The sequence below is a fragment of the Macrotis lagotis genome, chromosome 3, assembly GCF_037893015.1.
Source record: "Macrotis lagotis isolate mMagLag1 chromosome 3, bilby.v1.9.chrom.fasta, whole genome shotgun sequence".
In the NCBI taxonomy this organism is placed as follows: Eukaryota; Metazoa; Chordata; class Mammalia; order Peramelemorphia; family Peramelidae; genus Macrotis; species Macrotis lagotis.
The window spans coordinates 226,879,286-226,892,436 of NC_133660.1; the positions used below are offsets into that span (position 1 = coordinate 226,879,286).

A 13,151-nucleotide genomic window follows, 5' to 3' on the forward strand; every position below is an offset into this window, starting at 1 on the left:
TTTTGTCGAGTGTTAGCTGAAATCCCAGAGCTGTTTTGATTATTTTTGAAATTTGGTTTGTAAGTCCTTGATATGGTTATTAATGGTTTACAATTCTTTTTGCATTGCTCTTGTTGTTTGACCACCTCTTTGCTGGAGGGATATCTCTAGGCATTTATACATTTGTGTTTATTATTGTTATCAATTCTATATTAGAAATATTTGATACACAATTTTTTTTCCTCAATGAAGTTCCCTTTCTTATGCAAGTTACATTGATTTTGTTTGGGCAAAAATTTCAATTTCATGTTATCAAAATCATCTATTTTCTTTGTGATCTCTATTTTATCTTGTTTGATCAAGAACTCGGCCACTAATCATAACTATATAAGTATATAATCAGATTATATGCTAGGTTTAAAAAAAGTGACCATTAATATTTAGTGTAAAATGTTACTCTAAACCCAATCTCTTCCACACTGTTCCTTATTCTAGTTTATCTGGTCTGTTCTACTAGTTTACGTTTCTTTCTTTCCTTAACCCCTGCTGGAGGAGGATAAACACAGTACCTGTATTCTGGGGGTTTACTTTGTTGGGAGGATGATAAGATGTATGCAAATAAATACAGTTCAGAATATGAGATATGCCTGGCAGATGCAAAGTGCTCTGATAAATTCAAGCAAAATATCACTTCTATTTGGTGAATCAGGTAAAGACTTCATAGAGGAGATGGCATTTAGGTACGTGTTTAGGTAGAGTGTAAAATAAGAGTGGGAATTGTGGAAGATAGTCAGATATTCAGTAGATATTGAATCACTATTTTGTTTTTGTTTTATTAATTGCCCCAAATTCCAAATAGTTATGACAGATTAAATTGTTTTATAATGTGAATTGTTTTAAATCAATAACCAATGTTAATTTAATTTTAAGAATATTGGTCTTTAATATGATCTGATTTTTTTTGCTAATTTCCATTGCATATTCATGAGCTGCTAATGTTAATCTATTTTCATTAGAGCTTAGAAAACATTATAGAAAAGATTTTACTTTAGAAATGCAATTTTTATCCCAGATAAAAGTTTTGGAAGAAATTTGGATCATTAGCTAAATACCAGTGAAATGATAAGAATAGATATTTATTAAGCACATGCTAGGTGCAAGCTGTATCATAAGGAAAGTTGTGATTATAAAGAAAACTGAAGGCTGCAGAATCAATGCTTTTGAATTGTGGTGCCAGAGAAGAGATCAGATCAGTCAATATTTTAAAAAATTAATTCAGACTATCCACAAGAAGGTCAAACACTGAAGCTGAAGCTTAGATACTTCAGCCACATAATGAGAAGACAGGACTCATTGAAAAATATCCTGATGTTGGGAAAAATTGATGACAAAAGGGAAAGGGGACAGCAGAGGATGAGAAGGATAAATAATGATATGGAAATAATGAGCATGAGCTTAGACTTTGGGAGTGTTATGTTTCATGAGACCACAAAGAGTCAGACACCACTGATTGAATGGATAACAGTGCTAGGTGCCAGACACTGTATATGCAGGATATCTAAAGGGTAAGTAGGAAATAATTAAGAGAGGGAAGACACTAGAATTAAGAGGGGGCTGGGAAAGATTTTCTGTAGAAAATGGAATTTTAGTTGAAACTTGAAGAAAGACAGGGAAGTCAATAGGTTGAGATGAAAAGGGAGAGAGCATTCCAGCCATTGAGGACAGCCAGAGAAATGCATGAAGTTGTGAAATGTATTTTTGTTCATTAAATAGTAAAGCAGACAGTGTCACTAGATTAAACAGAATGTGTGAGGAATAAAATGTAAGAAGTCTGAAAAGATGTATGTAGTAGGCATGGGACAGGTTGAAAGGGTTAGCTTATGAAGGGCTTTCAATATCAAATAAAGTTTAAAAAGATGTGTTATGTTATTGACATATGAGATTCTTGGAAACCCCAGCATTTTTAAAAATATTTTTCTTTTCTTTACATTTATAGGTTGACTGGATCATCAGGTTTTGTAACTGATGGACCTGGAAATTACAAATATAAAACCAAATGTACATGGCTCATTGAAGGACAGTGAGTAACAGTTGTTTTATTTTTATATGATAGACTTCAAGTTTATATTCAATAATTTTTTTTCTGCTAAAGACATACATGAGGAAAATGCTACTGATTGATTGCTTGTATTTGTTTATTGTACCTTTAGACTTCTCTGGCCATAATTTCAATTAAAAATAAATTTTAAAGGGTGATAACTTTGGTCTATTGCTTTGTTTTCGTTTTATTAATTGTCCCAAATTCCAAATAGTTATTACAGATTAAATTGTTTTATATTGTGAATTGCTTTAAATCAATAAGCAGAGTGTTGATTTAATTTTAAGAATGACTGTCTTTTTTGTTTTTTTGTTTTTGCAAGGCAGTGGGCTTAAGTGACTTGCCTAAGGTCACAAGACTAGGTAATTATTAAGTGTCTGAGGCCTGATTTGGACTCAGGTCCTCCTGACTCCAGGGCCAGTGTTCTATCCACTGCGCCACCTAACTGCCCCAGAATGACTGGTCTTTAATATGATCTGATATTTTAAAATTAGGACTTAGACAACATAGGAAATATTTTATTTGTCTAAATGCTATTTTTATCACAGATAAAAGTTTTGGAAGAAATTTGGATCATTAGCTAAACACCAGTGTAATGATGAGAAGAATTCATCTGATATGAATGTCACATATATCCACATACACATATTTTCATTTGGGGAGAGCAATGAAATTGATTTCATTTCAGAAAGTGAAGTTTACAAAGGCCATTATGATTTTTTAAGAATGGTACTCTCAATTCGTGGATCTCATAAGTACTATTTATTTAATGTTGGCTTATGTCAAAGCATCCTTTTGTGGTTTAACCTAGTGCTTGCTACTGTGGGAAATATAGAATTGCTGAGAATTAGAAGGAAAATTATTTTCTGTGGTTTATTGCAAGTCACTACTTTCTAAAATGAAATAGAAGGGGTGGCTAGGTGGCACAGTGGAGAAAGCACTGGCCTTGGAGTCAGGAGTACCTGGGTTCAAATCTGGTCTCAGACACTTAATAATTACCTAGCTCTGTGGCCTTTGGCAAGCCACTTAACCCCATTGCCTTGCAAAAAAAAAATCTAATAAAATGAAATGAAATAGACTCAGAAGGAAAAGAATAAAAGTCGAATTCGAACTTTTCTTGTTTAAAATATAATTTTAAATTAAGTGTTGATTGCTTTATGGTATTTTCTTCTCCATCGCAAAATTTCTTTTATCATCCAATGAGTTAAGGATGTGAAAGTTAAAGAGTAAATACTTATATTGTCTGCATGATCATTTAGCAAGCTGCTTAAGTGTTCTTAAGTTTTAAAAAATATCATTTAAGGCAATAAATGATTTATCTCTATCAGCGTATCAATGGTTAATTCCAGTGGTTGCATTTTAACTCATTTATTTGCATTTTATCCCATGAATTTGTTCCTATGAGGACAAGTTTCTAAAAGTGAGAGCAAAGCAGAAAATAGTATCTTAGAAAGATAGACCTTACTCTAAGGATCATATATTAGAAGGACAGATCTCATTGTTAAGTATTTTTTTGACTAGAAAGAATTGAAATGAAGATGACAGAATTTAGCTCTTGGTACTCTAGGATTTTCAGTAGAGTAGTAAATAGAATTATTAAGAAGTGAATAAGTGAAGCATAGTGAGTGTAGAAGATTCATTCTAGAAATTGAGCTGTGAAAGAGGAGTGGAATATTCAGTGAAACACAGTAAGAACCATCTGTTTCAACATATACTTAATCAAGAGTCTACCTGATAAAACTTTTACTTGAAGTTCTCTAGTGAGGGAAGAGCTCCTTATCTCCTGGGGTAGCCATTTATACTTTTGGATACCTCTGTTAGAAAGTTTTTTCACACCTGAAGTCTTGCTCTGCAGTTTCCATCTTTGTTCCTTAGTTCTTGCTCTTTGATGGAGAAAAACAAATCTGCTATCTCTTGCAAATGACAGCCTTTTGGATTCTTAAAAGTAACTATTGTGTTACCCCCAAGTTGTCTTACTTCAGGTTAAATATCCCTAGTTCAGTCAATCCTTCTATATAATTGTCTCTAGTCCCTTTAATATCCTGAGCATCATTTTTCAGTTTATCAGTGTCTTTCCTAAAATGAAGTGTCCTGAAAGTAGATCTTAAAGTTATCAATGATTTTTATCATTAAGTTTTATGTTATTCTCTTTGTTCATTACTGATGCTCTTAATTTTAGTACAGTAAAGTTTTTAAGACCTGAGACTATTGGACAGTTTACTCTGGGAATTTCAGCCAGTATCAGTTCAAGTGATGTCATTCAATAATTTTACTTTTGTCTTCTTGTAAAAGGCTTGAATCCTGACATTTGTAATTAGGTTTAATTTTCTAGGGGTTTCAGACATTCATCTCTCTCTCTCTCTCTCTCTCTCTCTCTCTCTCTCTCTCTCTGCAAGGCAATGGGGTTAAGTGGCTTGCCCAAGGCCACACAGCCAGGTAATTATTAAGTGTCTGAGGCCGGATTTGAACTCAGGTCCTCCTGACTCCAGGGCCAGTGCTCTATCCACTGTGCCATCTAGTCACCCCTTAGACATTCATTTTCTCAATGGAACTTGGTTGATATCAGTCACTCAGTAATGTATGTGCCTGGGTTCAGTGGAGATAAAAATACACAAGTGAGACCTAACTAGCCCACAGGGAACTTCCATTTTACTTGGAGCAAAGGGAAAAGAACATTATATGTTCACAAAAAAGTAAGTTTAGAATATCTAAAAAATAAATCAAAGTAACTTTTGAAGACATTTTTGAGTTCCAATGAATGGGTTGCAAAATGGCCATGACAACTTACGCAGAGGCACTGAGAAGGAAAATATAATTTATTCTACAATAAGCAGCAGTAGTGGGGGCAGCTAGGTGGCACAGTGGACAGAGCACTGGCCCTGGAGTCAGGAGGACCTGAGTTCAAATCCGGCCTCAGACACTTAATAATTACCTAGCCTTGTGGCCTTGGGCAAGCCACTTAATCCCATTGCCTTGAAAAATCTAAAAATAAAGAAATAAGCAGCAGCAAGAAGGCATATGCATGAAGGAGAGTAATCTATTAATCAAACTGGAAAAATATGTGGGGCCAGAACTTAGATGACTTTAAAGGTTTTTCAGAAAAAAAGCATTTCTATTTTATACTAGCAGAAAAGAAGAAACATTAACCAATGGTGTCAGACTCAGATAGAGAAATGAGATCACCTATATGTAAGGATCCCTGTGAACTTAGAAAACTACATATTAATCTTATCTGTCTTTTATTATATTTTTTATTTTGCTAAAGATTTCTCAATTACATTTTAAACTGGTTTCAGTTGCATGCACTTAGGTGCATCCCTCATCAGTGTATTTGACAACCTCTACCTTCTTTTTGGTAAGGCAGTGGGGTTAAATAAATGACTTGCCCAAGGTCATTAGTAAGTATCAAGTGTCTGAGGCCGGATTTGAACTCAAGTCCTCCTGACTGCAGGACCAGTGCTCTGTCCACTGTGCCACCTAGCTGCATGGAAGCTTCTTGAGCAGAAGAGAAGAGGGATTTGATCGGGACTCTACTGATCAGTTTTTGCAGTTGTATGGAAGCTGAATTGGATTAAGAGGAAGACAGGCTACAAGGGGATCAAGTAGTAGACTCTTGCAGTAATCCAGGAAAGGCAGTAACTGAGAGACCTCATCTAGGGTAGTTGTGTGATAGAGCAGAGAGAAGCGGACTGACAACTGAGATATTGATGAAGGAGAAACAACAAACTTTGGTCACTGATTGAATTATGGGAATCAGGGTGATTGAGTGAACAATTCAGGGACCTAGATTGCAAACCTGGTTGGCTATAAGAATTACTGAAGTTCTTGGACAGAGAAGTAGAAAAAAAATAACTAACTGGATAGGTAAAGGAGAGGGAGGACAATGAGTTCTGTTTGAACATATTGAGGTTTCAGTACCTACAGGATTTCTAGGTACAGATGTGGCATGGATTTCAGGGAGAGAAATAAGGGTTGGTTATCTAGATTTTATAGCAATCTGTATAGAGAGGAGAGTTGAAAAGGAAGAAAATACATCAGAAACCTGGATTTATACCTAGGCATGATATGTCTTATCATGTAGAATGTACACAATGATTCTTACACAGCCAGATCTTTTAAGAAGATAGGGGAAAACCTGAGAGAGAATGGTAATCTCTAAAGCCCTGAGAGATGATAATATTATTCTTAAGGAGAGGGTGGTCAGAAGGATCAGATTCTACAAAAAGTTCAAAAGGATGAGGACTGAGAAAAGTGCCATTGTATTAAACAATGAAGACATAATCAGTGACCTTAGAGAATGCAATTTTACTTCATGCTGAGGAAGGAAATCATTATGAACCAACTTTTATTCTACATTTCAACATAATTTCAGCATAGATATCTGAACAGTTGCTTTAAGTCTTATCTCTTTGAGATAACTGGTACTTTTTTCTTTCAGATTTATTAGGAAAAATGTCAAATGTATGTTTAGCTTCAGAATTATAAAAATAATCTGTTTTGTGGTTTATCAACTAAATGTAGTTGTCATTTTGCCATGAAATTTTTTTTATATCTTTAGGAGTTCAGTTCAGCAAAGACTTAAGTGACTACTCTAAAACTCCCTATAAATGTATTCTAAATTGGTTGGTACTCTTGAAGGAAAAATAAAAACTAAAGCTCAAGATTAACATTATGTTTGTGCAGAACAGATTTCTAATGTCACAAATATCAGGTTTATTTTAAATTTAGGGAATTTGATTATTTACATATGAAGAGGCATGTACTTTACTAAAATATCTTTGATTATAATTTATTCTTTTTTTCAGGCCAAATAGAATAATGCGCCTTCGCTTCAGTCATTTTGCTACAGAATGTAGCTGGGACCATTTATATGTTTATGATGGGGACTCCATTTATGCCCCACTAGTGGCTGCCTTTAGGTAAGTTCAGATTAAACGAAACAGTAATTATTTGCTGTTTGATTTCTGAATTCTAACACCGCTTGTCTGTATTCTTGAAAAACTGGGTTTTTTCTTAGTCAAAGTTGACTGATCTGTTGATCTGATATGTCCCTGAGGAAAAAGCACTGGCCTGGGAGTTTTAAAAAGACTTCTGGGACTATCACCTACATGTTCTGTAACACTGGGTCAAGTCAATTAGCTTTTCATCATTAGGTTCTTTGGGTATAGAGTGTAGATACCTACTCTGTCTTCCTTATAGGTATACATATGAATCTCTTTATAGTCTTAGCTATGAGGAGCACAGAAGTTATATGGAGGAATTTTGAAGATTCTGAAGTTTCAAATGCTATATAAAATGCATTCTTATTCTCAAGTAACTTTATATTTGAGGTTTCCTAAGCATAAGTACCTGGTAAACTTTCACCTTTTCGCCAAACCATACATTGCTTTCTCTGCCATCTTCATTTCCCTCCAACTAGAATTTTGGTCCCCTGGTTCTCACAGGTGAGCTTTCTTGAACTCTGATATGGGTATTTGATTTTTACTAAGTGTCTGATTATGGGTAATTCATTTAACCTGTCTGAGTCTCAGTATTTACTTCACAAAGTTGTTATGAGGGTGAAATGATAATACTATATATAAAAAGGTTTGAAAATAAGTACATTAATGTTAGCTATTAATATTAGCTTAATATATGATCTTATTTATGATACTTCCTCCTTTAGGGCCCCATTTTCCTTTTCTTTAGAAGGAAAAGTTTGGATTTGGTGATCACTAACTAAAGTTCTTTCATCTCTGTCATTCTAAGAGTCTATTAGATACGATAAATTAGAGTGTGCGATTTATGTAAATAGTTCAAAACAATAATAGGATAGAGCTTATAAGCAAATAAGATTTCTTTATCAAAATTTGTTATTTCTTCCATCAAATGAATAAGTGAATGAATACATGATTAATTGCTAAATTAATGTTATAGGTGAAATTCTATAGGAATTCAGTGGTGGGGGAAGAGATAAATTTACTGGAATGATCATGGATTGCTTTAAGGAGTGGAAAAGATTTGAAAAGTAAATATGGTTTTTAAATGGCAGAGAGGGAAGAAAGCAGTGGTTTGATTCAAATTTTAGAAACAGGAAGAAGCGTGATTTTGAAAGATGTGTAAAGATGACTAATTTGCCCACAGGACAGCTAGGTGGTACAATGGATAGAGTACTAGCTCTGGAATCAGGAGGACCCGGGTTCAAATCTAACATCAAATCTAGCTTTGTGACTTTGGGCAAGTCATTAACCCTGATTGCCTTGCATTCAGGGCCATTTCCAGTCATCCTGATTTACATCTGGCCACTGGATACTGATGGCTCTGGAGGAGAAAGTAAGGTGACTTAGCACAGCACCCCCACTCAAATCCAATTCATGTACTTATCATGGCATCAGCTCCCTGATGTCATGGTCTTCTTCAAGAATGAAGGACAACTATTCCATTCCAATTTGGCTGAGCAGGAACTTTGTGTATATTTTTGTTGCATTTCATATAGGAATAGTGGAGATATGCTTGGAAATATTAGTTGTAACCATCTTTGATAGCCAAGGTAAGGAATCTTGAATTTATCATATAATGACTGAAGAGTCATTTAAGGTATTTGTGCAGGGGAATGATGCAGTCAAAGCTATCTATCTTTTAGAACAAAATAATGTGGGGGTGGCTAAGTGGCATAGTGGATAGAGTACTGGCCCTGGAGTCAGGAGTACCTGGGTTCGAATCTGGCCTCAGACACTTAATAATTACCTAATTGTGTAGCCTTGGGCAAGCCACTTAACCCTATTTGCCTTGCAAAAACCTAAAAAAAAAAATAATGTGGTTGATAGTCCTACCATTTGTATACCTTCCTAAAGTCACAGTCTCCAGTATGTTGATAGACGAATTAGAAATGGCATTAGAGAAAACAAAGATAAGAAAGGTAACCATTAGAATGATAGCAAATAGGGATGGTAGTGGAAGTGGGAGTTTTTTCAAGACTGGGAGGTGTTCATGGATATATTTGTCAGCAACAGAAGGAGCCAACAGAAGGATGGCATGAGATGAAAGATAAGAGATAATGTGGAAATAAGAGTAGGTCGAGTCTACTAGAAAAGATGGAAAAAGATGGAATCAAAGGTATATATTGTGTAGAAGGATTGACTTTGACAACTGGAAGGGTCATCATTTGAGGGCAGAGGTAAAGGTAGAGATGGGGGATAATCTGAGTGTTGTGAAATGAGGAGGAGGAATGAAGAAGGAGCTCTCTAGTGGATGACCTCATTTTTTCTCTTTCTAGTGTTTTTTAAATTGATATTTTATTTTTCCAATTACATATTATATTAGTTTTTCAACATTCACCCATTTGCAGATTTATGTTACACATTTTCTGCCACCCTTCTTTTCTTTCCCCCTCCCCTTGACAGTAAACAGTCTGGTAAAAGTTATACATGTACATTTGTGTCCAACACATTTACATATTAGTCATTTTGTGCGAGAGGAATTAGGATTAAGGGAAAAGAAAGAAAATCAAGTGAAAGGAAAGAAAAACAGAAGTTTTAGAAAATGTTACCCCTCCCCCCATGTGGATACATTGTCCATTACAGGTCTCCCAGGGTTTTCTTGATCTCTGAACCATTGAGAGGAACTGAATCCATCATAGTTGATTAACTCACAATGTTATTGTTAATGTGTATAGTGTTCTCTTGGTTCTGCTCCCTTTGCTTAGTCTCATGATGTTTGTGCAATTCTTTCCATGCTTCTCTAAAGTTTGACCATTCATGTTTCTTATAGAACAATAGTACTCCATAACATTCATATACCATAACTTGTTCAGAAAAGGGCTCATTTTTTTCATTGAATATGAGATTGGGTGATGGTAAAGGTTGGTGATGTCTTAGATTTGAGAGAAATAAAGTTTTGGAATAGTTAGTGTAGAGAGTAAGGTAGGAAATTAATTTGTTGGAGTAGAATGGTTGCCTTGCCACAATGAGGGCTCATTTAAGATTAGATAAAATAATATTTTTGTAGTGGATCAAATCATCACAGTTTTAAGATTTCCTTCATCTTTTTTAATATCATATATAGGGAAATGAAGGAAGCAGATAGGAATAATTTAGGGTTGGGGGTTACTAAGATGTGGTTAATGTGGAATAGAAGGCCAGGGATTTAAAACTAAATAGTGGCGTAGAGCAGAGATGCCAAACTCCCTGCTGAATTAGGAAATGTTTGACAAAACAAGTTAAAATACCATTTGAGGGGTGGCTAGGTGGTGCAGTGGATAAAGCACCGGCCCTGGAGTCAGGAGTACCTTAATTCAAATCTGGTCTCAGACACCTAATAATTATCTAGCTGTGTGACCTTGGGCAAGCCACTTAACCCCATTTGCCTTGCAAAAACCTTAAAAAAATACCATTTGATATTAATAATGTGGTTGTTTATTTTGATAAAATATAGCACTTGTTCTTATTGAAAATACTAGAGAACATAGGAATAAATGGAGTTTTCCTTAAAATGTTAAGCAATATCTATCTAAAAACTATCAGCAAGTGTTATGTGTAATGGGGATAAACTAGAAACATTCCCAGTGAGTGAAACAAGGATGCCAATTTTCACCACTATTACTGAATATTATATTAGAAAAGTTAGCTTTAGCATTAGGAGAAGAAAAAGAAATGGAAGGAATTAGACTAGACAATGAGGAAGCAAAGCTCTCACTCTTTGCAGATTATATGTTGGTATACTTAGACAACCCTAGAAAATCAACTAAAAAAACTCTGAAATAATTAGCAACTTTATTTTTCTTTCTTTTTTTGGCAAGACTTAAGCATTTTTATTTGTTTGTTTGTTTTTTGTGAGATGGGTTAAGTGACTTGCCCAAGGTCACACAGGTAGGCAATTATTAAGTATCCGAGGCTGAATTTGAACTCACGTACTCCTGACTCCAGGGCCGGTGTCCTATCTGCTGTGCTACCTAGCTGCCCCAAGGCTTAAGCATTTTTTCAGTTTTGAAAGGGTTAAGTGACTTGCCCAAGGTCACACAGGTAGATAATTATTAAGTGTCTGAGGTCAAATTTGATCTCAGGTCCTACTGACTCCAGAGCCAGTGCTCTATCCATTTTACTACCTAGCTGCCCCAAAACAAATGAGCAAATTTTAGCAAAGTAGCAAGATATAAAATAAACCCAGACAAATTATCAGCATTTCTATATATTATTAACAAAACCCAGCAACAAGAGATAGAAAGAGAAATTCCATTTAAATTAACTATAGGAAACAAAAGACTTGGGAATCTACCTGTCAGGACAGACTCAGAAACTGTATGAACACCATAACAAAATACTCTTCACACAAATAAAGTCAAATCTAAATAATTAGAAAAATGTTATAATAAAAATGACAATTCAACCTAAATTAAATTACTAATTCAGTGCCGTTCCAGTCAAACTATCCAAAAAACCCCCAATTTTACAGAGTTAGAAAAAATAGTAACAGAATTCATCTGGAGGAACAAAAGGTCAAGAATATCAAGGGAATCATTTAAAAAAATGCAAAGGAATGTATCTTAGCCATATCAGATATAAAACTTTTTTTTTAAAGTGACAGTCCTCGCTAGATTTTTAAATTCTTTTTTCTTTGCCATTATTTGTCAGTGATTTACTAATAGGGAGGAAACAGTGAGATGAATAGGCTTCTTAGATGCCCTCTTTGTCTTTAGTAAGTTTGAAATTGATGCTTATGTCAAACCACATGTAGCATGTGAGTCAGGAATGATCCAGATACAGGAGTGAATTTAAGAATTAAGTTAGGGGAACTTTTCTAGAGGAAGAGTATTAGAAAATTAAATAGAAGGGGGTGGAGCTAAGATGGCAGCATGAAGGCAGCATTTCCCCAGGAACTCCTTCCCCCCGAAACTCCAAAAGCCAACAAATTATGACTCTAGTCAAAATTTAGAGGGTTAGAACCCATAGAAAGACTGAATGATACATTTTCCCAGTCCAAGATAACTTAGAACTTCCATGGGAAAGGTGTGTTTCATGAGGACCAGGGATTGGAAAAAAGCCACGGCTGTGGTGCAATTCAGCACAGCCAAGAGATCACTGGCAACAGCTTAAAGGGGCAGTGAGAGAACTCTGCAACACCAGAATGAGTATGGAGTGAGGAGCACTGGCCACAGAATCTGCAGTGAGAATCTGGAAAAAGCAGCCTGCGCCCCCAGAGATGGTAAGGAGTCAGGGAAGATGGCAGAGATTTCTCTGCTCTCCCTCAGGGTAGGACTCTGCTGCTAGCCTACACTCAGATCCAGGTTGCAGTTTGGGCTTCCATACGAAGTAGACAAGCTGGGTCTCTCCTTATAGCTCCAGGGCAGAGAGAAGTATGGGGGCCATACAGGCAAGAGTGCATAAGACCTTGAAGGAATAAAGGTCCCAGTGGGATGGCCCCCCCAAAAAACCCCCCACAAAGTCTTGGAAGTGCTGTTTTGGACTGAGGAAATTAATAAACAACAGAAAAAGAAGAAACTGACCATAGAGAATAACTTTAGTCCCATGGAAGATCAAAACACATACTCAGATGATGACAAAATCGAAGCTTCCATATCCAAAACCTCCAAGAGAAATAGAAAATGGGCTCAGACTATGGATAAGCTCAAAAAAGACTTTGAAAAGCAATTAAGTGAGAAGGAAAAGTTGGGAGGAGAAATTAGAGCAATACAGAAAAATCATGAAAACCAAATCAACAACTTGGTGAAAGATATACAAAAAATACTGAAGAAAATAATATGTTTAACAACCAGTTTAGGTCTAATGGAAAAAAGCAAAACAAAAGGCAAATGAGGTGAAGAATGCCTTAAAAAGCAGAATTGGCCAGCTGGAAAAGGAGATTAAAAAAAACTCTCTGAAGAAAATAACTCCTTCAAATGCAGAATAGAACTAAAGGAAGCTGACTTCACAAGAAATCAGGAAGAAATAAAACTTCCAAAAAAGTTAAAAATTAGAATAAAATGTGAAATATCTTATTGGAAAAACAACTGACCTTGAAAACAGATCCAGAAGAATTAATTTTAAAATTACTGGGTTATCTGAAAGCCATGATCAGGAGAAGAGCCTAGACTTACTTT

General features: G+C 35.4%; 1 protein-coding gene across 4 annotated transcripts in view; it reads left to right on the forward strand.

Moving 5' to 3' along the window:
• Positions 1-13,151, forward strand: part of ATRN (attractin) — a 229,602-nt gene that overhangs the window by 23,380 nt on the left and 193,071 nt on the right. For all 4 annotated transcript variants that reach the window (XM_074229992.1, XM_074229994.1, XM_074229991.1 and 1 more), the window contains exons 2-3: positions 1,976-2,059; positions 6,883-6,996. In XM_074229992.1, the coding sequence (XP_074086093.1) occupies positions 1,976-2,059; positions 6,883-6,996 (198 nt within the window). The remainder of the gene's footprint in view (positions 1-1,975; positions 2,060-6,882; positions 6,997-13,151) is intronic.